General features: G+C 44.8%; 2 protein-coding genes across 5 annotated transcripts in view; both read left to right on the top strand.

Moving 5' to 3' along the window:
• Positions 1-2677, top strand: part of fhod1 (formin homology 2 domain containing 1) — a 49992-nt gene extending 47315 nt beyond the window's left edge. For all 4 annotated transcript variants that reach the window (XM_026176158.1, XM_026176150.1, XM_026176139.1 and 1 more), the window contains one exon: positions 279-2677. In XM_026176158.1, coding sequence (XP_026031943.1) covers positions 279-364 — 86 coding nt within the window. In that variant the 3' untranslated portion in view covers positions 365-2677. The remainder of the gene's footprint in view (positions 1-278) is intronic.
• A 1357-nt stretch (positions 2678-4034) lies between these two features.
• slc9a5 (solute carrier family 9 member A5) lies at positions 4035-26827 on the top strand. The gene is made up of 16 exons (XM_026176116.1): positions 4035-5127; positions 9863-10165; positions 11121-11284; positions 13453-13531; positions 13606-13783; positions 14001-14221; positions 14630-14832; positions 16484-16573; positions 16654-16724; positions 16819-16945; positions 20688-20779; positions 20929-21055; positions 21252-21401; positions 23127-23196; positions 23362-23487; positions 24256-26827. The coding sequence occupies exons 1-16, from the start codon at positions 4773-4775 to the stop codon at positions 24870-24872; spliced, it is 2973 nt and encodes a 990-aa protein (XP_026031901.1). The 5' UTR covers positions 4035-4772; the 3' UTR covers positions 24873-26827.
• Positions 26828-27936: the final 1109 nt, after the last annotated feature.

The raw sequence follows: 27936 nt of genomic DNA, 5'->3' as shown, positions 1-27936 counted from the left end.
AACGAGTTCCTGAAGCGTTCTCTTCTAGGAGCAGATAAATGGCTGGTTTTTTTTCTTCTTCCAAGTAAAATAGTTGTTATCAGGCAGAAGCGGGGAGTCGCTGGTCCACCCGAGCCTCCTCTTTGGTCTGTTCTAAGACGTAGGCAGGAGATATTTTAAACTTTTTATTTTTGGGCTGAAGATTTTCTGAAGAGTTTTGTGAAAAGAATCAAAATCAATGAAGAAGAAAGTTGAGCCCCAGCTTCCTGTAATGCTGACGTTGTTTCTGTGTGTTTCAGTGAGGAGGACTCTGAAGAGCGGCCTCAGTGTGGACGTGGTTCAGGCTCTGGGACTCAACAACAAGACGGCAGGAGACAGAGTCTGAGCTGCGACTGCAGCTGATCGATAAATCGGCGAACTATTGATTACAGAGACTGAACCCAGACCAGCTGAGCGGCTCCAGCAGACGTCGGGAGACGTGCGCTCTGCATTTGGAGACTCCTCCACCGGCACATCTGCCGCAGCTGTTCGGACACTTTGCTGTAGAAATAGTTGTGAGAAGAATTTTTCCCGCGTGACAGATTTTTACTGGTTTCCTGCAGCTTTGAAACATTTAGATGCTCACGAGGAAATCTGGACGCAGAGCTGCGGTCTTACTGAGAAATGAGTTTAAGGTGTCGTTGTCAGGTGTCCGTCCAGAACTGAAAGTGTGAGAGTCGGATAAATGAAATGCGAGCAGAAGCACAGCAAAGCCTTCGACCTCTCGAACTGCTCCCATGTTTGTTTTAACTTGAATCGCCGCTGGCTCTGAAGTGTCACTGTCTGTGTGTCTCTTCCTGTCTGACTCTCGGCTCGAGCTCATCGAGATCTCAAAACAGTTTCTGGGTTTTGAACACGTGGCACGCTCGGGCACGCCACCCCGGCTGTTTTAGAAGGCCGGCGGTTTGTTGTTTTGAAAGTTGTTTCTGGGTTTTTTTGGTGATTAGTTTAAATTGAAACTTTTGGTATTTTGTTACATTTTCACTGACTTTAAGATAACTTTGGGAAGTCCCCAGTTTATAGTCTGTGTGTTTGCTTTAAGTCGAGCATGGCCTCTCCGACACGCGTCGCTTGTACCTGCTCATTTTTGTTGTTCAGTCTTCTGCGTTACCGCCACCTGCTGGACTGGAGTGTTACCATAATCTTTAGAGCGCGTGTAAACAGACCATCAGCGATGTGAAGGAACAGTTTCGCTCCTTAAATTATAAACTGGGAATAAAATTTCACAGCTGTTCTTAATATGAACTTTTCCTAAATTTAAGTTTAAAAAGTATATAATAAGGGAGCCACAACAGTGTGTAGTTTCGGAGCACGTCTGCAAAGGTGGATGCAGATTTAATGCCAGAGAGAACAGTGAGATGATGCGCTTGAGTCTGAACATGACATCATGAGTGAAACTGGCATGGGAGCAGTCCGAGTTAGTTTTACTGGCCACGTCCAAACGCCCGTCCTCAAAAATGAAATCGAGGGAAAGAAGTCATCCGGCACATAAAACATTTTTAATTGGTGGACTTTACCGCTGCTGTCAGGTGATCCAGGCTCCAGTTCTCTGCATGTCCAGTTTTTATGCAAAGCTAAGCTTTATTTTTACTGTCGTATTCCACAGGATGGACTCTACTGTTAAAGGTTCGTTACTGGATGGCCTCAAATTCTTTATTTCACAGCCAAAAACTGTCAGCGAAGGATCAGGAAGAGTCTGAGAGTTCAGCAGAAATGGCTGCGAGTTTCCTCCCTCAGAGGGTAAACTTTAAAATTCAATAGAAACGACAGGCTGGTGAATATATTTAACTTATTGAAGTGTGTGAAATATCCTCACGTTTAGCTCATTAACTGGTCTGTTTTAACTTTAAACCCGGAGACTGTGAGACTTTAGAAAATATCATAATAAAATTACAATTTTAAACCTGTTTTCCTAAGTAAGTGAAAGTGTGTTTGATGGATTTGGAGGCAAATGTACTTCATAGAAAGCTCAGCTGACATAATTATCAAACAGCAGGGTCCATTTAGTGGCTGTTCTGAGGATTGTCTGAGGAATACGTTGCAAATAAAAGGTCAGATTCTTGTTAGATTTGTCATCCTGAAGCTGAATTGCACTCCGACCTGCACAGAGTTGAAGAGTTTGCAGAGTTTGCTGTTGCAGCGTCACAAACGGCACAAAGGTGGTCTGTTTAAAAACTTGACAGTTGTATAGTTTTATTTAAATTCAAGGTGAACGTGGGCTCATCAGGTCAAAACACATGGCACGGACTGGAAGGCGTGGTCACACGGACTCGGGCCCTCGTGGAGGCGTGGTCTTCAAACCGATTAATGCTCAGTTTGGAAAATTTTAATCACACATGTTAAAAAAAAAAGTTGGATTAAAACCTAAAATCACTTACGTGGTACAAACGTGTGTGTGTGTGTGTGTGTGTGATTACAGGACTAACAGTGTGCGTCGGTCTTGGTGTTTTTGGCACTCTGAGGTGTTTTTATGGTTTCTTTCTGCGGCTGACTTCAGGTCAGTTTGTGTGAAAAGCTTCTTCACATATTTTTTTTTTTCATTCACAAACAGATGACGACTTTGTTTTAACTTAAAGAGCAAGACGAACATTTTATAAAAATATTAAATGGATGGTTGAATGTGTCGCTTGTATAATTAATAAAGATTTTTAAGAAGAGAGACGTGTTTGCAGTCTGTTCATTCACTCCACACAACAATATTGTCACGTTCCTCGTGCCTCATGTTATATTCTTCCACTGGACATCCACCCACTACACCTGCAGTGGCTCCACACCCTTCATTTCCCACAGATTAAAGCAACGCCTTCCTTTTCCACTCTGCATGCTAAACAGCTGCTCTCCAACACTTACAGCAGCCTCTGTGGGTTTTCAGCACGCTGGAATGACGCATTCAACAATGCAGCAATATGAAGCTGCAAACCAAAGACTGTAGATAGAAGATGGACAGCCAAAGCTTGTGTGTTAAAGAAACTGAGGTTACAAAAAGAAGCCTGAGGGGAAACAGATTCTTTAATCTGGTGATTTAAAACCTCATTAAACACTTTCCTGATGTGTGTATGGTCTAACCCAAGTTTCATGGTTGTAATGAATAAAATGTTTTCTCTTGTATCAGCCGCGATTGATTGGTTTCTGTTCCTGGTATGAAAACGTCTGAAAGTTCAAAGTATTTTTTTAATCTCCACCCCTCTTCAATCTCTACTTCAGTGGTGTGAAACATAAAGCCCGGGGAGCAGAATCGGCCCAGCAAAGACTGAAGAAGGACATAAACTTTGGGTTTTGAACTATATTTTGCAGGTTTTACAGTCTGTTTGTTTGGGGGGTTTACTACAATACTACAAAATATTTCATCGACAATCATTAACAGGTTTCGGTGAGCTCCCAGAAACTTTTCTGTAATTTTACTTTTAAGCCCAAAGACTCGTGCTGACAGATTTCTTTATCTTGTAGCAAAACTGAGTGGTATGCATTTCTTTTCTTTTTTTTTTCTTCCTTATATTAAGATATCGCGGGAATTAAATGTGCAGTTAAACTTCTTTGCATTCCCAGACAGAGAAGCTTCACTGGTCTGGGCCATTTAAAGCCCAAACCAGGCCCGTGATGTAAAACGAGTTTGACATCCCTGCTCTGTGTGGAGGTTTTGTGTATTTCCACTGTATTGTGTGAAATGGAAAAATGATAAAATTCTACTTATTTTCTCAGACTGACCACTGCTTTTTGTTTTCTTTTGAATGGGGCGAGAGTCTTTCCCTTCCAGCTCGGGTCCAGGCTTTTAGCTACGGCTCGGGTGAACACTCTCGTTCTCTGCTTTAATTAGTGCCTCAGGTTGTGGCGGCCTCATTGTGAAAAAGCTCCTGCTATGCAGGGTGCGGCGTATGGACGACCACAAGAGCCACACACATGGAAATAAAGAATTCTGTAAATAGTGAATTTACAAATGCATAATTTATTGTACAATTTATTTAAGCACAGAATTCTTTATTTCCATGTGTGCGGCTCTTGTGGTCCTCCATAGCAGTGTGCCCGAGTCGCATCTACTCCTTGGACTTTACTGACCAGCGAGTTGACACGATTATCACTCCCATCTTCTATATACAGTCTGTTTCAGGAGGCTGTCATTTAATCATGAGCCTGCTTTACACTGTGCTGTTTTGGGTGAGGACTGTAGTTTAACTTGTTCATGTTCTGGTTTTACAAGATGATCACAGCTGTTCATACATTTATTAAATCTTCATATAGTTTTTCCTTCTGCTGGAGAATGACCCAGATGTGACCTCATGTCTTCTCATTCAGTGTTTTTCCCCCCCCAAGCTGGCTCTGCCCCTTCACCATGTTTCTCCAGAAACATGGCTCCTCCTCAGTAATCCTCCCAAAGAAGGAGCAGTTACAATCACCAGATGTTTGCAAAGTTCAAACATGTCAATGAATTGAAAATCTGACGTCACGCCGAGCAGTATTGATGTGTGACGTCATAGCCGATCGGTACCGAGCATCAGCTGTGAGTCAGTCAGCAGGAGAGCTTCACCTGCAGTGTCTCCGTCTCTTTAAAGGGGGACTGGGCGGGTCACATGCCGGCTCCGGTGTCCCCTCCTCCGTGTCTTACCGGAGTCTGAGTGTGTGTGAGCGTGGGTCCATGCGCGCGCGTGTGTGTTGTTGATGTTGTAAACCGGCTCCCGGCCTCGCTCCGCGTCCTCTCCGTGTCCCGGTGTGTATATAAAGACTCGGAGGATGTCCGCCCGCTGAGCTCCGGGGACGAGATGCTGCCGCTCGGACTGATGCTGCTCCTGCTGCCGGCCGCCGCCGCCGACCTGCCCGGGACGGGCGCTCCGCCGCTCCGGGGGCCGGGGCTCGGCTTCTCTCCACCGGTCCCCGCCTCTCCCTCCGCCCCGCCGCTCCTCCTCCCGCAGCCCGGGGCGGAATACGGGGCGCCCGGCGTCGCCTTGGCCCGGTCCGCTGCAGAGGAGCCGACCGGCACCGGAAAGGAGGAAGACGCAGGGGAGCATGATCATCATCACGGCGGCGGGTACCGGGTGGTCCAGTGGGAGTGGAGCTACGTCCAGACCCCGTACATCATCGCCATCTGGCTACTGGTGGCCAGCGTGGCCAAGATCTGTAAGTGTGTGTGTGTTTGTGTGTGTTTGTTTCCCAGCACCAGTACACAGACTGGAACTTCACTGGTCTCCTTACTGCAGCTGGAACCAGACTGGAAGTTTATTAATGAGAGTGAGGGAATGGCTGCAGCCACTGCCGGAATCACCTGCTGCGGAGCCACGGGCCACAAAGTTCCTGCTGGGCCCCCCGAACCCACCCCATTTTTGATATAGTAAACACTGATGTCTAAATCATTGGTGATGTTTCTAACCCTGATTATTGTCAGCTACCAAAATAATAATAATAATTTTAAAAAATGGTAGAGAAAAGCAAAAGTAAATGATTTTTTTTTTGTTTGATTGTTACCAGGGTTTTTAGAACAACTTTAAAAGAAGAATTAGGCTCATTACTGATGGTGACTTTGAGCTGATGGCTTAATTCATTAAATGGTTGAAAAAATAAGTAACAAATATTTTCTTTTTTAAAACGAAGACACTTATAACTGCCAATAATTGTAATATTTTACTAATAATATTAACCAACAAGTGACCACGCTATTTTAGCAGTATGCCCCAGTGGGGTCTCCTACTCAGCTTGGGATAATTTCCTTCTTTTATAGTTTTCTCTGATAATGAACACTTTTGTAATCGACGAAACAAGAGTTTAAAATATTTTCTGAGTTTGAAAGTAATGATTGGAGTTTTAGATAAGGAGGAAGAACTAACTGCTGGTTTTAGCCTCACAGTTCTCCTATGAAATCTTTATCAGTCACTGTACATGCTGAACAACTCGATAAAAGACCAAGTTTAATCAAATGGCATCTGTACAAACTAAAATAACTGAGCTTTTTAAGATTTTGGTTGCATATGAAATGTTCTTCTTCTGTGTACATTTTTAATAAAGGTTGGATTTCTAAGTAATATTACAGAAACCCAAAGGAAATCGTCAAACCTGAGGCCTTCCATACAGCGCCTTCTTTTCATGTTAATTAATCCAGTGTTGAACAACTTTTATTTATATCTATCTGATTATTTCTGATTATTCGCTTAGTTTAAAAATGAGCCACCCAGACAGAAGACAGAAATAAAACTAATCTTCACATGATAAACAAGTTGTCGAAGTAATAAAACACATTTAGTTTCTTGGGGATTAGATTAGACGATAAATGGAGGTCATAAAAAGAAGCGAGATCAGAAAACTGAGATATCACCAAGTTCAAAATAAGAAAATCATATTTAGTGAATAAAACATGAACAGAATCAGTCATTATATTGTTTTCATAAAAAGAAATTAAGACTCCAGATAAATGAGGCCACAACAATAAATCAGTGCTGTACAACATAATATTAAGTATAACATTTATTATTATCAGTAGTATTGGTGGTATTTGTTGGTTTGCATCACTGTAAATGTTCAAATTTAACAGTTTTTAACATTGACAGCACGTTTCAGCTATTGATGTCTGTTTCTGGACATAAATTTTTATCTGACTCTTCTACGTAATGACTCGTAGCAATCACTTCACGGTTGGTTAAACTGTGTAATATGAGGGGTAGGTGTACCGAAGCTGTTGCTTCGACCTGCACCCTTTCTGTCTGAAATATGGCTGGTTTTGTTTTGTTATGATTAGATAGCAAAAGTGACACCAGCTGTTACTTCAGTCATTAAGACTAACAAATGTATTTATGAAGATACTAAGATTACCTTCACCAATTCTGTTCTCAGCAGCTTGGTACCTAAAAAGCACTTTTAAGAGAACTGAAGAAGAAAACTCCCAAAATAAAAAAAAAACTAAACAGACATAATGTTGGACATCCAGCTGGCAGAGCTGTTAAAATGAGCACCTTCTCATCATGTGCTGATCTGTGTTCTCTACAGTGTGCAAAAATAAGAGGATTGTGGTTGGCATATACCACAAGAGGACTCCCACTGCTGCCTAAATACACTTCAAAGAGTTTCAAAGCCCAATATTAAAGTGAGTGCTTCTTTTCTCCACAACAGAGTAGTTTAGTTGGCGAAACCTGAACCTGTGGGGCAAGTAGCTTACTACCCGCTCAATATCAGCTGCATCCTGTTGAACCGGTGCTACCCCAGCACCTCAGCATCTTGTTAGAGCCCACTTTCAGCTGGAAAGGGTCCCACTGACAGGGAGCAACAAGCACAGGAGTAGATGAAAGAAGAGCGTAGAGGAATGATCCTTAATCTTTGGGTTTCTTGAGGTCCCGGGTCCATATCCCGGAGGAGACCCCAGTTTCCCCAAGATGTCTCCATCTTGACACAACTGAAGGAGTCCCTGTAGGTAGAGTAAGAGGTCGCTTATGTGGCGTGTGTGCTTGGATGAGTGGGTTGATGAGTCTGTTCATCAGCCAAGAACTGGCCACGTCTGCTAAACATTAATAGTAATGAACAATAAACTTTATGTAGTATTAAAATGTGAAAAGAACAAAGAAACCTTTGAACCTCGATCCTCGAAAGCTTCAGTGTTTCAGAACGTTTCAGAGCAGCAGGACTTTAACTGACACACACACATTCTCGTTTTGATATCTTAGTGAGGACATCTAATTGACATAACACTTACCCTAGCCGCTTACAATAACTCTGACCTTAACCTTCGAAATGAATGCCTAAACCTAAGCATAACCTAATTGTAACCCTGACACTAAAACCACGTTTTGAATCTCAGAAATGCCTTCAAACTCGTGAGGACAGACTGTTGGTCCCCATAAGTATAGTAAGGTTCCAATTTTTGGTCCTCACAAAGACGTCTGAACAGGTACACACACACACACAGCCATGTTTCCATGACTCTCATTCACTTCCTGGAGACAATCTCGAACATTAAATGCTGCATTCACCTTAAAAATTTGACGCTTTCGTCCCTGTTAAAATGACTCGTCCCCATAGCATGATTGCACATTTAAGTCCCCACAACATGAGGAATACCTGTTGACATAAATACTTCCCAAGCTGCTGGTGAGTCACTGCACTGCAAGACAATAGTACGCACATGCTATACATACTGCTTACTAATGTGGTAATGTTAGTGACACACACATGCGTGCACACAGACACACACTGTGGCTCTGTTCTAGCTGGCTGCACACATTCAGATCATTTAGACATAAATCAGCAGGTCTGGTGATCTCTTGCGTGTTCTTCCTGTTGTTAAAGCCGAACACAAGCATCTACTGTTAAATTCCCCGTTTCCTGTCACTGTGAGATTCTTCCAGGCTCACAGAGCGCCACGGGTGGGTTAATCCGACACTGAAGACAGTCTCAGACAAATGTGCTCTTTCCTGGTGTCTTTTAACATTCTTAAAGCTAAAACTTTTAAGCTTTTGATCTTCAAAAGTCAAACCTCCATAACAGATATATAAACTTTAGGCTCAGTCATTTCTTTAAGAGACTGTTCACTATCATTTAGGAGTTAATAGACCATTTTGGGGACTATTTTCTGCAGTGGATGAATCAGTGTTTGTTGCTCTAGATTTTATTTGGCAGAGGGGCGATTCATGTTGCAGTGAGTCAGAATAAACCACCGTATGTGTGTAGCTTGATGGTGATGAAGCCTCAGCGATGTCTGTGAAGGTTCTCAGTCATCCAGGTCATCGTAGTCTAAGGAGCTTGGAAAGAAAAGCTGGACCTAACCTAAAGAAGTCCAGACGCTTTTCTTTCCAAGCTCCTTAGACAAGCCTCAGGGATGAGTTTTAATGGTGGAGCTCTGCAGCTCTGAGGAATCAGACTCAGACGCTGTCAGTCTCTGTTTTCAGAGCTGCTTTGGATGTGTGGTGTATAAATGGCCATGTCTGGACGTCATGTTGAGCAGCTGAATGTTCTCAGTGTTTTTTGTCCTCGCTGTGCGTCTGGTGTGTAGGTGGTTCGGCTGTGTGTGTGTGTGTGTGTGTGTGTGTGTGTGTGTGTGTGTGTGTGTGTGTGTGTGTGTGTGTGTGTACTACTGTACAAGGCAAATATTAAACATGCTTCTCTTGAAACAAGCAATGAAGCGTCAAGCACCAAAATCTAGGATTTTATTTCAGACTGATGTTGATCAGACAACGAGCTCTTTCTTTACTCAACATTTATGGGCTGCATTGTTATTTTATTACATTTTATTTGTTAATTATAGTTTATTAAATGTGTTCATTGAATGCACAGAGGCTCCTCTGACTCCCAGTTTGTCTGGATGGTGATCCAGCCCTGGCTGATGGAGCAGAGCCTTCTGATTGGTGTAAATGAATCATCATGGAAACAGACGCACACAGTATGTTCGTTCAGGCTTTGATGTTTTTTCCCTGTGTCCTGATTTATGAGGAGCATCACCAGCGTGTGTGTGTGTCTTGTTGTGACTCACCGCAGGCCTTGATGGATTCCTAACTGCATGTCCAAGGCTACAATGGCAGCGCTGATTTTTGTTTATGTGTTTCATCAAATGCAAAAATATCAACAATTCAGAGAGCAAATAATTGCCTCCTCACATCTCAGCACACGTGCGACACATGTCCGTGTTCACACCTGCAGACCTGACTAAAATGAAGCACGAGTCAGGAGCTGCAGAGTCAGATGTTTGTGGAGCCAAGCAGGTGGAGAAAAATAGAGCTGACATAGGATTTAGTAGCAGAAGGAACAAAGAGGAGCTGTTGCAGGAAACAGAAGGTAGAGAAGGTAAATTAAGAAAAGCAGATAAATAATTAAACTTAACGAAGTCATGCAAACTTTTTCATGCCTTGTTTTGTAATCGGTGCATCTTGTCCTGCAGTGTTCCACTTCTCCCAGCGCTTCACCACCGTGGTCCCAGAGAGCTGCATGCTGATTCTGCTGGGTCTGGTCCTGGGCGGGGTCGTCCTCATAGCCAATAAGAAGCAGCTATACCAGCTAGAGCCCAGCCTCTTCTTCCTCTTCCTGCTGCCGACCATCGTGGGTGATGCCGGATACTTCATGCCGGCCAGGCTCTTCTTCGACAACCTGGGAGCCATCCTGACATACGCTGTGGTGGGAACACTGTGGAACGCCTTCTGCACTGGGTTCTCCCTGTACGCTGCCAAACTGCTGGGGTTCATAGGTCAGTGCTGTGGGTGCAGGGGTCATAGGTCACAGGTGTGCATCTGCAGTCCTGCATAGCCCCACCTCTGTGTAAATTTATAGTCTGCCCTCAATCCGAGCTCTTTACAGCAATCAGTTTGTTGTTCTCTGAGTTTAGTCTTTAAGGCAGCGCCTCTTTCCAGGAAACAGAAATAACTTGTGAATAAATTTGAGTTAAATGTGCCAGCGAACAGCATTTGTTCAGGACAAACACACAGCAGTAAATTTACAGTACATTAAGTGCCTCTAAAGGAGATTCATGGTGCTCATTTCCACCTTTATTGTTATTTTCTGGACTCAGTGAGAGCAGCTTTCCGTAATCCAAATTTCAACATAGTCCTTATTTATGTTGTCATGTTGGGCTTCGGTGTGTCCCTCCGGTCCATCCTCTGTCTGAAACGAGCCGCTGTACCTCCTCTTCCTTTAACTCTTCGTTTCTCACAGGTTTTTTTAGATGTGTGCTGACCTCATTACTTACTTTGGTCATGTATATCATGGTCGTGGTTATGCTTCCTACTCTTGAGCACGATTTATATATGACAGCGAATAAACGAACACATATCACCTCTCCTTCCCCACAGAAGCTCACCTGCCTCCGTCTCCTCCTCTGTCACACCAGCCCCCTGCATGTTCTCTCTGAGGTCTTCCTCTTTCACTCTTGCTGCTATCCTTTTGTCACAAATCACCCCCGACACTCATCTCCACCCACTCCACCCTACCTGCACTCTCTTCTGAACTCTCTGTTGTCTTCACTGGTTTGTGATAGATTTCGTAATCATTGCAAACACAGTACTGACAGAGTTCGCCGACCATCTGAGAACCAGTGGCGCAGAATAATTTCCTTTAAAATGTTAAAGTTGCTTCGTTTAAAACTGGAAACTTCCTGTTATTGTTGTGTTGTCCCGTCTCTTCATATTTCCCGCGTGTCCCTGCAGATGAGCACGTGCAGGCCGAAATGTTGGACTTCCTGCTGTTCGGCGCCTTGATCTCAGCCGTCGACCCCGTGGCGGTGCTGGCCGTGTTCGAGGAGGTTCACGTCAATGAAACGCTCTTCATCATCGTGTTTGGAGAGTCACTGGTCAACGACGCCGTCACCGTGGTGAGAACCACACACAGTCCGTCAGGCACAAGGGACGGGGGATGGAAAGTGGCACGCACACATGCGTCAATAACAATCACCAGCTGGTTATTGTTACTGATGGTGTTAAAATTGTAACTTATCACCCAATCCTGAAAGACTCCAATAATAATACAAGTTTTTATATCATGATTATATCACCAGAAACTCTGATACATGTGTAAACTTATTTTCTGTATGTATGTGTTTTTCTTTCTTTTTAGTCTGTGAAATCTCTGCTGACACATTTGCAAAACAGTTCTTGATATCAAAGGTCATATTTTCTAACTTAAATTACAATAAAAAATAAACAACACACACGTGCATCTCCACACAGTATTTTCCTGTTCAAAACACATCTTAAAATTGAGCACAATTGAGCAAACAGACGTACGTCCCCACAGTAGGTGTAAAACCAGCACAGAAACACATGATATGTTAAGGCAGAGCTGCACACACACACACACACACATACGCTCTCACACATGCCTCATCATGTCAGGTGTGTTGCTGTGGCAACAGAGCGGCTTACAAGGTCAACAATGACTAGCACACAAGGACGCACTGTGGGCCGTGTTTGTGCGAACATATCGTTTCCTTCATACTTCACTTGTTGCATTTGTATGAAGTGATGGTGGCAGTGAAAGGTCGAGTGTGGGTGCTGGTGCCGGTCTGAGCGGCAGCAGGTCCGCTGATTTACGATGTTACTCCACATCAAGAGAGACAGAGAAGAGACAGAATCTGGTGAATCGGAGCAGCAGAGCTGCGTGATGAACACGGACCAGGACAGAAGAGCAGAACCTTCACATTTTCTCACATTTACTGTTTGAGAAAGCTGAGATTAATCAGTTGTGAGGAGATTAACACTGCAACTGTCTAATCCTCAGCAGCACTCCGAATCTGAGCTAATCCCACCAAGAAATGGAAAAATCCAAAGTGTGGGAGCACTGCAGCCATGACCTGCAAGCACAGGACGAAGGAAGGAGTTCATTTTCTCAGGCTGGCCGCTCACTACTGCTGCTCAATCGCTTCACATCACAGTTATTACTGTTCAGGCTCAGCTGAGTGCTGCATGCTTCCCCGAAGCCGCACGCCATAATTTACTGTTGTCACGCAGCACATTAAGGTCCTGTAAACAGTAAGAATGCCTGGAATTCCTGCTGTGAAATGATTATTTGTGGGTATAAAGTGGAGATTCATACTGTGTGAATCAGCTTAGAGAGCAGAGGACATGAAATCAGTGTTTGAAAAGCAGGGAGGGGGTTTCCACTGCAGGACAATAAAAAAGAAAGCAATATAACCCAGTGAAGTGAGCTGATATCCAGCTGGTTATCACTAGTGTTGGGCAGTACGTTCAAAAATGCACCGTACAGAGGTGACCTGGCAGTGAACAGAACAGCAACAACATGTTTCTTCATCTTGATTGTATTAGAGTTTAAATCACAGAAACTGCAGCACAGACTTCTTGAGAGGTTTCCCAAAGGGAAGCCGCAGAAAATGAAGCTGCAATAATTGGGAGCAGATTTTTTGCAGCACGTGCCCCACCTGACACAACCTTCTCACGGGGCTGACACTCGGAGTGCAGCAGCCTGTGACCCCTGAGGCTGCTCTGTGTCACCTCCTGCTTTCAAATCTGGAATCTTTTGCGTGTGAAGCAATACGTGTGAACCTCCACACTGCTGAGACACTGAGTATATTAAAAACTTAATTAAGTTGAGGTGAGGCTGAGCAGAGAACTGCCGGCTGAGGCTGCCAGTCCTTAAATGTGAACAAAATCTATACAGGTGAGATACAAAAAACAACAAAACAAAATAATTAGCTATAAATGGAAACCGTTTGTTGGGGGAATGACTCTTTTTGAAGTCAGCCTCAAGTGGCCACTCAAGGAACTACAGTTTTTATCACCTCATGATGGCTTCATTTATCAGCCCCGGGGTCAAAGGTTGCTGCCTGGTCATACATGATGACCTCTGTTAGCCTGTGAGCGCTCCAGCTCCAAATAACAAAAAAAGAATGAGGCTCCACCTTGTGGTGCTATTAAGCACCTGCACTTTAACTGATTTTCCCGAGACGCAGATCACTAAACATTAGACCGTCCGTGGGCTCAGACCTCCAAACACCTACAGTCTAAACCTGTCTGTGTTCTGCAGGTTTTATATAAAGTCTACATTTCCTTTGTGGAAGTGGGAGCAGAGAATGTGCAGACAGCAGATTACTTCAAAGGAGTCGGTGAGTCCACAGAAAGGATCAAACTTTGACTTAAACCTGAGTCCTGTGACTTACGTCCTCCTCCTCTCCTGCAGCCTCCTTCCTCATCGTCAGTATCGGGGGGACTATGGTGGGTCTGATCTTTGCCGTCATCTTGGGCTTCATCACTCGCTTCACCAAGAAAGTCCGGATCATCGAGCCGCTCCTCGTCTTCCTGATGGTCTACTTGGCCTACCTGACCGCCGAGCTCTTCTCCCTGTCCGCCATCCTGTCGTAAGTCCATCCTCTATAAATCAGGACTACCAGTGTACAACAGATGGAGCGGGTTCTGGGTCTAAGGTGTCGCAAATCTGCATTCTTTCTGATCATCAGCAGATGGCGACTTCTCTGGTTGCAAAAACAAAAACATTTCCATCCATCTTTTGTATCAACTCTGGTCTGATTTTAAGTTTTACAGCATGTCTCACTTTGTCTTTTTGTCACATCTCAGCATGACCTTTTGTGGCATCGGGGCCAACAAATATGTGGAGGCCAACATTTCCCAGAAGTCTCGAACCACGGTGAAGTACACCATGAAGACTCTGGCCAGCATCGCAGAGACCATCATCTTCATCTTCCTGGGCATCTCAGCTGTGGACAAGTCAAAGTGGGCCTGGGACACGGGCCTGGTGTCCTGCACCCTCGTCTTCATCTTAATTTTCAGAGCTGTCGGTCAGTCGGTTTCCATCGTGTCTTAAAATAGTTCAGCATCTTACTAGGATATGTTTCAGAGTGCGAGGAGACGGCGGCTTCACGGAAAAGCAGAAAAATACGGAGCATCTGCTCGATGATCGCTGATGGAATAAACCAGCTTTGTCCTTTTCTGTTTGCTTTTCCTGCGGTGACCTTTTGCATGGCTGATCTTTAACTGAGCACGCTCAAATGTCACACTCGTATCAGACAGAGAAAAACCTCCTTTTTAACCTTTAAGGCTTTTCCCCCTCCTGCTCCACCTCTCCCTGCTAAAAGGAGGCGCGCAGAATTTAAATTGAATCCAGAAAATATGTCGAATCTTCTCCACCCTTAAATTAAGATATTTCATGCAGCACAAAGGTGAAACTGTCGTCCTTTCTTCTCCAGGTGTGGTTGGTCAGACCTGGGTCCTGAACCGCTTCCGCCTCGTGCCACTGGAGAAGATTGACCAGGTGGTGATGTCATATGGCGGCCTTCGAGGAGCAGTGGCGTTCGCCCTGGTGGTACTGCTAGACGGCGAGCAAGTCAAAGCCAAGGATTACTTCGTCGCAACGACGATCGTGGTCGTCTTCTTCACCGTCATGTTTCAGGTAGGAATGACGGCGTTCAGCGCCCTCCCTGAAAGACAGACGAGCAAACGAGTGAGGTCAGGTGACCCACGCCGTGACTTTTACACAGATTAAATTTAGTTTGACACCAGTGAGTTACACTATTCTGCACAGATGGGAGCAGGGGCGTGGCTAAAGGGCGACCTGAGGTTGCCCTGCTCCCCTCCCCCCTTAAATTTGACCGATTAGCGTCTGTTCGCTTCAGCCATTTTTCTGTTTTTCTCACTAACTGGCTGCTGACTGACTGAAATTTGACTCGCTTGTTGATCTGTGTCAGACCTGGAATCTGTCACAAGTTAAGTGTTTTAAAAAAACAGAAACGAGTTTGTCGATGTTATAAAGTGGCCTTTAATTTCACATTCAGTGGTGAAATTATCGAGGAAATTGGAGGAAAGTCGGACTCGGCTGATACCTTATTTCTTACGTGGATTTTTTGGAAGTTTTAGTGAAACAGATTTTAGCAGCAGGTCCAACCATCCCTGTCCTTCATGCTGCACTCAGTGTGCTTCGAAGCCTCTGCAGATAACAAACAGGAATTGTTTTTGGGTTCCAAAAAAACCCATTTAAGGCCTTCTCACCATCATTATAAGTCACCCAACGGAGTCAACTGCAAAGCAACCAATCAAAATGAGGACCCAGCATTAACTGTGTCTGCTTCAGGCTGTTAGGAGGACTCACAGATTCATCCTTCCATCATCTTAGGTGTTAATCACACATGCATGTGTTTGATATCATCTCAATTTAGATAGAATAAGCATTTCCTGCTAAAAGGATCCCCTGGAATCAGAAGCAGCCAACTGAGTTAGCGTCTGTTTAGTCTATTCTGTTCTATTCTAAACACTAAATCTAAAGAGTATACTTTGGTGTAAGTCATGAGTTGACGTTGAGGCTGAAGGACCTTTGATTCCCATCATGAATCACGGACCTCAGCAGACGGTGGTGATTCCCACAAATGTCTTCTGTTAATGAGTTACCGTCTGAGTGCAACAGATGATGGTTTATCACTTAGATAATAACGAAAACGTGACTTAGACGTGGATAACGCTGACTCATCTCTGGATTATGACCAAATCACTTCTCAAGTTCATGAGCTGTTTTAGAGAAACAGTAAAAGAAACTGGAACACTGCTTCAGAGGCTGTGAGTCTTCTGGGGGGCTGAGACATGAGGCAGGGCTACATTGCACCAGTTTTAGCTCCACTGTAATGTCGTAGAATCAGTGCTTATACTTATATAGAGTGAATGGGTTAAATCCAGAGAGGAATTTCCCCACAGGGATCAATAAAGTATACATTAAATTCATCTAATATGTACAAAAAGAAGCACCAGAAGGCAAAAACACTGCTACAAGGCTCAGGAATATTTAGAAAAGCAAAAGAAAATTCCACTAAATCTTCCATCACAGGAGAATCCAGTGCTGGTAAATCCACCTTTAATGGATTCAGACGCGTGTACAGCGAAGATAGATGGCTCTGTTTTGGTGGGTTTGCTGCCACCTCGATGGTAAATGTCTCTTTGAGATTAAAATGCTAGACTGGAAGTGCCATCACGACTTTAGCAATAGAGAAGGTCCTGGGGGAGGTGTCCACATACTTTTGACCAGAAGCTCTCTGAGACTCTTCTCTCGTCATCAGGGTCTGACCATCAAACCGCTGGTGAAGTGGCTCAAAGTTCCTCGTGCCACCAACAGGAAGCCTACCATCAACGAGGAGATCCACGAGAGGGTGACTTCTTTTTCTTCCCCCTTTCCTCTTCTTCTTCACCTTCTTCACCGTCGCCCTTCTCATTAATGTTTTGTCTCCAGGCCTTCGACCACATTCTGACTGCGGTGGAGGACATCGCAGGACTGCAGGGATATCACCACTGGAGAGACAAGTGAGTGTCCCCGACATCACTGCAATGTTACAGCAACATCAGAGGAAGCTGCAGAGACAAAGTGTTTCATACCTGTCGCCCTGTCTGAGCTCAGGTGGGAGCAGTTTGACAAGAACTACCTGAGTAAGCTGCTGCTGAGGAAGTCCGTCTACAGGAAGAGTGAACTGTGGGAGGCTTATCAGAAGATCAACATCAGAGACGCCATCAGCGTCATCGACCAGGTCGGAAAAACCATCCAAGCATTACTAACATTAAGTGTAAAGAAGGAAAGCAGCCAGCAAGTCCTTCACTGTCACATCGAGAGAGTTTTAAAGCGTGTCAGCTTTACATCTATCGTAGTTTTATATCAATAACATGTATGAAAGTCAGTTATGGCTTTTGGTTTTGCCAACACTGAAAACTTTCAGAAAATGAAAATGAAAGGGACCAGATTCATAAAGAGAACCACACACGTGCCCGTAAACGACGAGGTATAATCCCTCTCTGCTGACAGTGACTTGCATATTTCATGGACCGATGAGCGATGACGTCCCGTCTCTGTCAGTTCCTCTGAAAGCCACCAGGTGGAGAACTAAACCAAGAATTAGAGTCAGTAGGCTTCAGTGTGAAGCTGACAGAGGTTTGCTGTGTGTAGGAGGAAGACGACACTTTAGAAACATTCAAAATATGACAGAGACTCGTCGATCCCTGAGCATCAGTTCGTACAAATCCAGACGCATTAAGAAAACAGCATCATTTGTTTTTACTTTGAAAATATAATTTGAAAATATTTAGAAAATGATTTTTTTTCTATGAACTTTTATTTCATTCAGGAATGTTATCTTTCATTGTATTATTTTATTTAGCTTTTACTTATTGACACACTATATTTTGTATTATTCTGTTTTATTTCATTCTGCTCTACTTGCTTTTTTCTAAAAAAATTTTCCTGTTCTAGTTTAACGCTGTGATTAACAGAGAGGACGGTGCTTGAGAGAGGTGAAGAAGAGAGTGCAGGCAGGGTGGAGTGGGTGGAGACGAGTGTCAGAGTTGAGTTGTGACAGAAGACAGCAGCAAGTGTGAAAGCGAAGGTTTACAGGATGGCAGTGAGACCTGCTGTGATGTGTGGTTTGGAGATGGAGGCCGAGCTGGACCAGGATTATAAATGAGTACATCAGAGACAGAGGCAGAGCAGGGAGAGCGATATATAAGGAGGATGGAGATGGAGCTAACAGGCAGGAGGAAAAGAGGAAGACTTCAGAGGAGGAGGATGTGCAGAGCGTGGGTGTGACAGAAGAGGATGCTGGGAATGTGTGACATGGAGGCAGATGATCTGCTGTGGTGACCCCTGAAGGAACCAGCTGAAAGAAGAAGAAGAATAACTACACTGACCTCTCTGACAAAAGAGTTTCCCACCTTTGGAGATAAATTGCCTGTGAAAAGACATGAAATCGTCTCTTTTATGGCTTTGAAAATTTTCCAGTTTTAAGGTCCTTCCTTTAAATTCTGTCTCAGTGTTCTCAGACTGAGCTGGCTCTGATTTTGGACTTGTTGGCGTCTCCTTTCACGACTGTGAACTTTCCTGGTCAGCAGAGTGAAACACAAACAGTCTGACCCGCACCTGCACAAGCTGAGCGTTTTAATAAATCAGCCTGAAACACAGTGAGGGGCCTCCAGGCTAACGCTCAGTCCCCCCGTGAGGCCGACATTAGAGTCAGAGCAGAGGTGAGTTTTATTTATCAGCCCACCAGCTGAGACGAGGAAAACCCCTGGACCAGGGGCCCGTTCTTCGTACGTCGCTTACTACATCCAAGATCAAATGACACATCCAAGATCAAATCATCGCGCTAACCGTGAGCTCGCTAATCCGGTTCCCCGAACACACCTGCTGTTGACGATTACTACAGCTGGACGCAGGAATGTGACATCACTGGGTGTCGTAAAAGGGGCTACGCATCGATAGTAGAAACATTGATCGGCAACCCGCTGATTGGTCGGCGAAAATGTCGAAGGGGCGTGCTCGGTATTTTCCGGCAGCAGAGCAAGAACTCATGAGTGAGGGATTTCAGGAGTTTCAGAGTTTAATTAAAACGCAAGAGAACACTGCAAAGGCTGCAAAAGCAAGGAGAGAGGGCTGGCAGAAAGTCGCTGACAAATCAAACTCGTAGGTAATTTAATAATAATAATAATAATGGATTGGGTTTATATAGCGCTTTCCAAGGCACCCAAAGCGCTTTACGATACCACTATTCATTCACTCCCACATTCACACACTGGTGGAGGCAGCTACGGTTGTAGCCAGGCTGCCATATCGTGCCATCGGCCCCTCTGGCCAACACCAGTAGGCGGTAGGGTAGATCTATCATATGACACTATATTGTCCAATATCATATGGCATTATATTATATTATAATGTGTTATATTATATCCCCTTTCACATTAGAGCCACAACAGGACCCACAAGAACATGGGAACAAGTAAAAGTGGAATACAGGAGTATTCTACAGAATGGTAATATTTATCTCTTAGATTGCTTTGCGTCTCTTGGCAAGGTAATACTGGCCTGTAATACTCTGTTAGTTTGTTCATAACAGCAACCAAGAAAAGGGCAGAGGAAAAAAAGACAGGTGGTGGTCCTGCACCCCCTCGTCAACAAGTTGGTTAAGTAAATAATACCCTCACGGGAAAATCGATATCTCTCTATGAGCACACTGTCGCGCTGAGCTAAAGGATCCTGTCTATCCCACAATATACGCTGAATTCTGAGGACTCTCCTTATCAATCTTGCACCTTCCGCAATGGGCTGCTCGCGTATACGGACAGGACATGGCTGCGACAGACTTCCCAAATCCACCTTCGCTTTTATAGCCGTGGTCTCTCATCTTGATTACACGAAGTAATTTACAATTACTACTCTGAAATATGAATTACATCTGTAATAATCACATACATGTAATAGAATGTTAATAGTACATTTCCCTTTTTTAGGAAATGACCTGTATGTATCTGTGTGACATCAATAAAAGGATCAAGTGCTGCATTATCTTTAGTTGCATTGATAATATTTATTTATGGTGAAACAGTGGAAAAATATCGCTGTTGCTTTCGTATAAATGAAGCGGACATACCTGCGTGGCCGCGATCTAATCCTGTTTACATAAAGTAAACCTGCTCCCGAGCAGGTTTACGCTTACGGCTCTGTTGCTATGACAGCAAGTCCCGGATGAGCTTCGGGGAACCGACTGATCCAGGATCACGCGAAATCGTCAACAATCTAATCCGGCTAACCTACTTAGCGAGGTACGAAGAACGGGCCCCAGATTTATGAGGAAAACAGGAACGTTTCATGAAGCAGAACGCTGCTTCACATCGAGACAGCCTTTTTATTATATGACGATCCATCATATGTTTTTAGGAGAGCACAAAAATCTCCACCGCTAAAAATCCATACGCAGCATTTAAAAATTCAGTAACTTTATCATTTTTCCTACAGAAAACTTCTTAGAAACCAGGTCAGCATTTCTGGAAACAGACTTTTAGTTTGATGGATAAACAGCACAACAGGTGGGAATATCCACTCTGGGTCTACCCTGGAGCTTCCTCCCAGTGGGACATGCTTGGAATTCCTCAGGTGGCTCCTGTTAATTTGACTTCAGGGTGAAATGTCCCTTTGCCTGTCAGAAAACCACAAAAATGTTTACAATAACATTAACTGTGGGTTGTAACAAATGAGGAGGGTCTCAGATTGAATACTGTTTATGACTGACTGAGTGCTGGGGCCTCTGGTGGTCATTAAAGGAACTGCAAGTTTTGGTGCTTCGCTGTTGGTTTCATTTGATTTTGTGGAGGTCACCGCTTCGTTTGAACCACCAAACTGTACCACCAGGTGATTTGCAAGTAGTGCACCTGCAGTAAGACATGTTTTGAAGAGTGTGTGTGTGTGTGTGTGTGTGTGTGTGTGTGTGTGTGTGTGTGTGTGTGTAGGGTGGGAACGTCCTGACCTCAGCCAGACTGTCTCTGCCCTCGATGGCCAGCAGAGCCTCGTTCCCCGAAGTCACCAACGTCACAAACTATCTGTGAGTCACATGACTGCAAAATCTGCCCTGCCGGACTCATAAAAGTTTCAGGTTTCACCCTGTGCCCTTTGATAAGTGAATTATCAAACTCTTTGTGAGCTTTTCAGTTCTGACTGGCCTGAATGCTCGCTGATGTTTGTCTGTTCCAGACGTGAGAACGGCAGCGGTGTGTGTCTGGACCTCCAGGTCATCGATAACATTCCTGGAGCCAAAGTGGAGGAGGACATGGAGACGCACCATGTCCTCGCTGGAAACCTGTACAAACCCAGGAGACGGGTAAGTTTTTCCCTTCTTGGAGCCCCAAGGTTTCTTAAAGTTGTGGAGATTGTGTTGGAGGGCACTCAAGATGTTTCAGGGTCTTTAAAGTCATTATTGAGATCTTTAAAGAAGATCAGGACAGGGGAGCAGGTCTCACTGGGAAATGAAATGTGTTTGAGTGCGTGAGGCTGAGGCTGGTGTCCTCTGTGTTCAGTATCAGTCCCACTACAGTCGTCACTTCATGCCGCTGGGGGAGCAGGAGCGCCAGGACCGGGAGGTGTTTCAGAGGAACATGAGGAGCCGCATGGAGACCTTCAAATCCACCCGATACAAACGCCACAAGAAGGAACGCAGCCTGAAAAAGGTGAGACGCATCAGTCACCGAAACAAGCTTTAACCAAAGTCCAGAGAAAACATAAAGTTCTGCTTAGTGCACCAGACGCCAGTTTTTTAGGAACAGCTTTTAGACTGTTCCAGGATTTAGTCGGTCCCAGGGTCCTCGGTCTTTCTTGTTAAACAGAATGATTGTGATGCTGAAATAACAGCTGTCGTTACAGACTGGTTTTTGCGGTTGTCTAGTTTGGTTGGGATTTTTTTTTCACCTTTAATGAACCAGGAAGTGAAATGCTTGAGATTAAGAATCACTTTTCTGAGCATGCTCTGAACAATGTATTTTTTTTTAAATCAAGAGAAAACCCATGACCTGCTCTGTTTGGACTGAATGGATCTGGAACGATCAGATGACTCCTGATGATGATGATGATGGAGGAAAATACAGTACAGTAGATGTACTTCATAAAGTGTTTCTACTTCTACATCTACTGTACTGTAGCTGGAAAATGTTTCCTTTGGTGTCACAGCAAAATTTTTATGCGTAAAGATTATGAAGACAAACAGTGTCATTGTGTTGTGAAATGAGTGAGTCTCATTGTGCACTGATCGGTTATGGTAAATGGCCTGTATTTGTATAGCGCTTTACACATCCAGTCATCCACACACACATTCACACACTGGTGATGGCAGCTACGTTGTAGCCACAGCCACCCTGGGGCGCACTGACAGAGGCGAGGCTGCCGAACACTGGCGCCACCGGGCCCTCTGACCACCACCAGTAGGCAACTGGTGAAGCGTCTTGCCCAAGGACACAACGACCGAGAACCATAACCTTCCGATTACAAGGCGAACTCCCAACTCTTGAGCCACGATCACCCCATCAGTTGTTTAAAGCTTGGCTTTGCTCTGCTCTCACTGGGCTTGTTTTGGGACTTAAAGTGCACATCATGCAGTACCTGCATCTGTTCTCACCGTTGCTCCAAATCGAGCATTTTTATTGGGTGTATATCTTCTGTAAGCTCAGTAAAGTCCTGCTAGTTTCCAGCTCAGGTCCATAATATCACAGAGAGGCTGACGGATCAGCTGGATGGCGAAATTTCTCTGTTTGTGTCGTGTGGGCGAAGCTGATTATGGAGGTGGGAGTTATTCATTCAGCTTTATTTATGCAGGCATGATGCAGCGGACTACCTGTGCGGAAAGCTCAGTAAACAGAAAGAACCAGACGGACAGAAAATGACTGGATTATTTCTTAAAAACAAAGAAAGAAAAAGACATTCTGGAGTGAACCTGTTTTCACAAAGAATCCCATTTTACCACTAACAGCCCTCTAAATGACACGGTGCGGTCCGCAGATTACTATGGACACGTGGTGGATCGGTCGTTGGACGGGTCCAAGGAAATCTATATTTTAGACTTTTGTAAACGTTTCATACTGAGTGACGCAGCTGGAAGATGAAAGAGAGAGACAACGTTTAAAGGTTTTAAAGAGATTTTGAGTCTTAAACTTGTGGGGACGGGCACTTTGTCCCCACAAGTATAGTAGCAATCCAATTTTCTGTCCTCACAAAGATGTCTAAACGTGCACATGGATCCCTGCGTCAGTCTGTTTAACTGTAACATGACATTTGAGACTGTGAAACGGTTGGTGGATTACAGCGCAGAGGCTTTTACCGCTGTCTGTCACGAAGGACTGCTGATTGAAGGCCGGCTGCTTCCTGTTGTGGCTCACTGCGTTTGCTCTCTCCCCTTTCAACAGCGGCGAGGATCCGACGTCAAGGAGGACGGCAGCGATAAACCCAGACGTAACGTCAGCTGGCAGGACAAAGGTAACGCAAATAAAGAGAGCGCGCTGCAGCCTCAGCGGGCTCTTTCTACTTACCAACGCATCCACACATCTGCTCTGAACGTCTAAGGAAAGATTCCTCTGCCATCAGAGAGGATTTTAATGTCTCCACCTATCAGCAGACGTGATTCTCTGTCTTTGTGTTCAGATCCGGTGGTTGTTCCCGTGGAGACGGAGGACAAAGCTGAACATTCAGATCCAGAGAAAGACGAAGACGTCGGGATCACCTTCATAGCTCGGAAGGCCGAGACGCCAAAGCAGCGACCCAAATCGGGTAAAACGTCACTGTGTCACTCAAAAACTCAGTGGACCTCAAACTCTCTTGTGTGTGTGAATCTGGATGTAATAAGTGAGGAGTGGAGTGGCAGACAGAGGGACACAGTAAGCTCATAATGTAGCAACTTATTAATCCGAAGGAAGACATGCTTTAAAGCAGGGGTGGGAAACTCCAGGCCTCAAGGGCCGGTGTCCTGCAGGTTTTAGATCTCACCCTGGGTCAACACAACTGAATCAAATGATTATTTCATTACCAGGACATTACAAGACATGTTGAGGAGGTCATTTAGACATTTAAATCAGCTGTGTTGGACCAAGGACACATCTAAAACCTGCAGGACAGCGGCCCTTGGACCATAAATTACAAAATTAAAATCATGTTGCATTCACAAAATGAACTGAACAGGCAAATAAAGCTGTGAAGTGATCAGGAAGTGTTTACTGAGCTAACAGATTAAGTGAGTTTTAGGGACATGTTCTCATAGACTTTAACTGAGCCAGACTTCTTGTAGAAAACAGAGGGGTCGCCCCCTGCTGGCTGCTAGGAAGACTGCAGATTTTGGGCACTTCAGTCTTGGCTTTACTTATTGGATCCAGAAGCTACATCCATCTTTGATTTGCAGTCCCTGAGGTGAACGTCTGATTAAAGTCACATGACTAACTAAAAGCAGAATCAGAATCTCCTCCTTTTCTTAGAGTGTGAACCTTTAAGTCTTTCAAGCCTCGCTGCTCAGTAACTATCCCCCTGTTGTGTCTCATCCTTCAGTGCCAGCAGCTCTGGAAGGGTGTCAAATTCCGCTACTACCACCACCACCACCTGCACCGCCCTCACCACCACCCGCACCCTCCTCACCAACCAGTGAGGACAGTCATTTGCCGTGGAAAGGCAGTCTGGGCTCGCCTCCCCCCTGCGTGTCTTTGGAGGCCACAAAGATCATCCCAGTGGACCTCCAGCAGGCCTGGAACCAGAGCATCTCCTCTCTGGAGAGCATCTCTTCCCCACCGGCCCCTGCTGAGCCCATCCACCCACGGGTGAGCGCCCTCTCCAGGCTGGGTGGACCCCGCCCAGCTTCCTACACGCCACCCGGCAGCGCAGCGGGCAGCACTTTCTCCATCGGACCTCAGGTGTCTCAGGGCTCGTTCCTCTTCCCAGACAAGAAGAAGGAGGAGGAGGAAGAAGAAGAGGACGTGGAAGGGGGAGTGGCTGCGGAGATGCAGCCGCTCATGTCTTCCCTGAAGCCCCCCGGGCCATTGCCGCCTCCACCTCCGCCACCTAGCTCCGCCCCTGGCTCTGGGAGGAGGAGGACCCCCTGTGTGTACCTGAGGAGCCTGGTGACATCGCCCCCTCCTGAGCCTCACAGCAGAGGCCCCACCCAACTGTAACAGCAGATGCCAGATCAGTGGAACATCAGCCACCTGCAGAGCAGGGCTGGACTCCACCAATCAGCAGCTTCAGGATACTCACAGACATCAGGTGATGTGCTTCCTGTTAGGCCGTCCAATAGGAAACTAGCTCATCATCCATCCTCCCACAGCTGCACCTCTTAGCAGGTCCGATCTTCTCTCCTGTAGCCTGAGCTCCATGTGACCAACCTGCAGAGGTCAGAGGTCACCTGCTGCTTTTGATCTGCGCGTCACCAGCCGACACAGGTGCAGACAGGTGTTCAGATTCAGGTGACTGTTAGGCAGGTGAACGGTGTGATGTTACAGATTTTATCAGATCTCATGTTCAGACTCAAAGCAGCTGTGTGTTTATGTGTCTCTCGTGGCTTTCAGCTTCCTGTCTCCGCCTCTTTAGCCTTTTCATTTTCCTCAAAAATGCAGAGTTTTGTCTTTTGACCTCAAAGCAGGGTAAAGGGGTCAGACTGATGGTACTCCAAAGCTCCACGTGGTTGTAGTTTTTGGACATGATTGAGTGAATTAGCTGAGTTCCTGCTGCTGTTTCATCAGGATCGTTTCTTCTCAGTCTGCGGCTCTCAGCTCTGAGCCCAGTGCTGAAGCCTTAAAGCTTTCTGAAAAGGTTTGGTAATTCCTTCAGAAAGCTCTCTGTAGTTTTATCAGATAAACAGGAGGACATAGTGTATTTATTTGGAGCTATTTTTAGTGGCAGGCTAATCAACATCTAAGTCCAGAGCCAAGAGAAGTTTCCCTTCAAGGCTTTCTGATTCATTTTAAAAGTGGAGAGGCCACAAAACACTAACTATCTGTTCACCATCCGGAGGGACTCAAGCCTAGAATCAACCTGCCAACCCAGTGATTATCAGACAAAGCTCTACCGCTAGCACCACAGATGGATGTCCTCACAGTGGGCATAAAACCGAGGCACCTTAAACATCAGCGTTCTAGTAAAGATTAAATATGCAGCTTCCTGTCAGCTCTTCTCTCTCATAAACATGTTTGCCAGCTTTATTTATCCTGATGTCTGAGAGTGGATGGCAAACAGGGAGAGAGTTATAAGTAACTTTAAAAGCACGACCAGGGCCGTGAAGTCAAAGTGGCCTTTGTCTTTCTGTCAGAAAGTCCTGCAGACAAACTTCTTTAGTTGATCCTTTCACTGTCTGTTTGAGTCTGTACGTGAACCGTCTGATCTCTGTGTGGCCTCATGGACAGAATCAGCTCTCAGTCTCGCTGCTGCTCTGCTGTAGGTCTGTGTAGGAAAATCTGTGTGTTATTGATCAAATCTGCAATTTATGACTACGTAATCACGTATCAGCATATTCTTGCTGCAGATGGACATTAACAAAGTCCATTTGACTACAAGTTGGAGGACAATTTCATATTTTATGTAGTTTATTACAAAGTGAAGGAGTTATAAGTGACATAGTGAGTGCAATATAATCACAGATTATGAATAAAACAATAAAAATAATCCTTGGTCCTTGGTTGTAGCAAAGTGCATTCAAACCCCTCTCTGCAGCTGCTGACTTGGGCCTGATTTTACCTGTTTAATGTTGATTTGTTACTAATCAAATACCTTCACAAATTCAGAGGTTTTTTTTCCCTTTAAATGTCCTTTAATCAGTTGCTGGTTGAGGCAAATTTTCTGGTGCAGATTGTAAAACCCAACTGCAGACAGCAGCAGGGGGCGCTGCTGCACAGAGGGGATGCTAGTGTTAAGGCCTCCACCTGCTGCCACCCTTTAACCTGAGCTGATAGAAGCTTTTCTGACAGAGTTCTTTGCTTTGCTTCGAATCTGAATGTGTGTATTTATTCTGTCAAAGCTGCTCGTAAACCGTAAAAATCTGAAAATGTATTTTGTAAAACTGCAGACATATAAAATCTACAGAATAGTTTATTTTAAATGACCAAAGTGTGTAATAACAAGCATAATGAACATATCTATGGCGTGCGTCCGTCTGTAACTGCCTTACTCTGTCGTGTCTGTGTTCAGCTGTGTGTTGATTCAGTGTTCATGTCTTACTGCATGTGTTTCTCTCTGTGTGTGTGTGTGTGTGTGTGTGTGCGCGTGTGTGTGTGTGTGTGTGTGTGTGTGTGTGTGTGTGCGTGTGTGTGTGTGTGCGTGTGTGTGTGTAGAGGTGGACAACAGTCTCCGGGCCGTCCGCACGTTCTTATCCCACCAGCAGGCAAACATGTTTGTGTGATGTTTCTTTAGTTTTCTCTTGTTTTGCCAAAGAATGTTTTTTTGCCTTAACGTCTCATCGAGCTGCTTTTACTCTGTCAGCCGATCACAAATCTGCAGCATCTGCAGCCGCTCAGCTTCACCCTCAAAGTCCCGTCGGCCTCTCGATCCAGAAAACACACAGAACAAAAAACTGACATGAGATCTCACTGTTCTCCACAGTGCTGATGCTCCATAGACTGTATATAAAAGACAGCATCGTGTTTGAAGCCTCGGGCTGAGGTGGCTCTGACAGTCGCAAGAGAGCTGTGCCGTAAATCATAGCCGGCTTTATCCTCTGTTTTAGTTTAAAGGGGACCATAATTTCCAAAATGAACATCGTGTTGTATTCAGTAAAACTTGAAACCAGAGTTTTAGACGATGCACTCATCAGGAAATAAATATAGAATAATCATATACATACAAATCCAAATATAGGGTTTTGTTTTTACAATTAGAGGAGACGCCCCCTGCTGGCCATTAGAAATAATACGCTCTGCACTGGCTTCACTTTTCAGACCCAGAAGCGACATCAATCTTTGACCTGCACTTCAAAACATTTCAGCCGGAGTGAGCTAATTATAAAACTCTGTGAGTGTCACACAGGAAGCTGCAGGATGGAAGAAGGTTACAGTTTCTTTATTTTCCAAAGAATTTTCATTTTCAGTTTATTGATCTTTAAGTTGAAACTCCCTGCCTAACAGTATAGCTGCTGTTAGGTTTTTCATTTTACTAGAGTGCAGGATTTAAGACATTCAGAGTAAATAAAAGTCTTTGCAAAGCCACCTGACTCACAGAAATGTCAACATCTCAACCTCAGTAAACACG

Source organism: Astatotilapia calliptera, chromosome 1, assembly GCF_900246225.1.
Source record: "Astatotilapia calliptera chromosome 1, fAstCal1.2, whole genome shotgun sequence".
Classification (NCBI taxonomy): Eukaryota; Metazoa; Chordata; class Actinopteri; order Cichliformes; family Cichlidae; genus Astatotilapia; species Astatotilapia calliptera.
The sequence above is the reverse complement of the archived record's forward strand: the minus strand, read 5'-3'. Positions and strand labels throughout refer to the sequence as shown.

Excerpts from the sequence above, each read along its gene's own strand:
- slc9a5 (XM_026176116.1), top strand. The coding sequence starts at position 4,773 with ATGCTGCCGCTCGGACTGATGCTGCTCCTGCTGCCGGCCGCCGCCGCC. Across the intron at positions 16,574-16,653 it reads ACGAGGAGATCCACGAGAGG|GCCTTCGACCACATTCTGAC; the intron begins GTGACTTCTTTT and ends TTTTGTCTCCAG. Across the intron at positions 20,780-20,928 it reads ACCAACGTCACAAACTATCT|ACGTGAGAACGGCAGCGGTG; the intron begins GTGAGTCACATG and ends TGTCTGTTCCAG.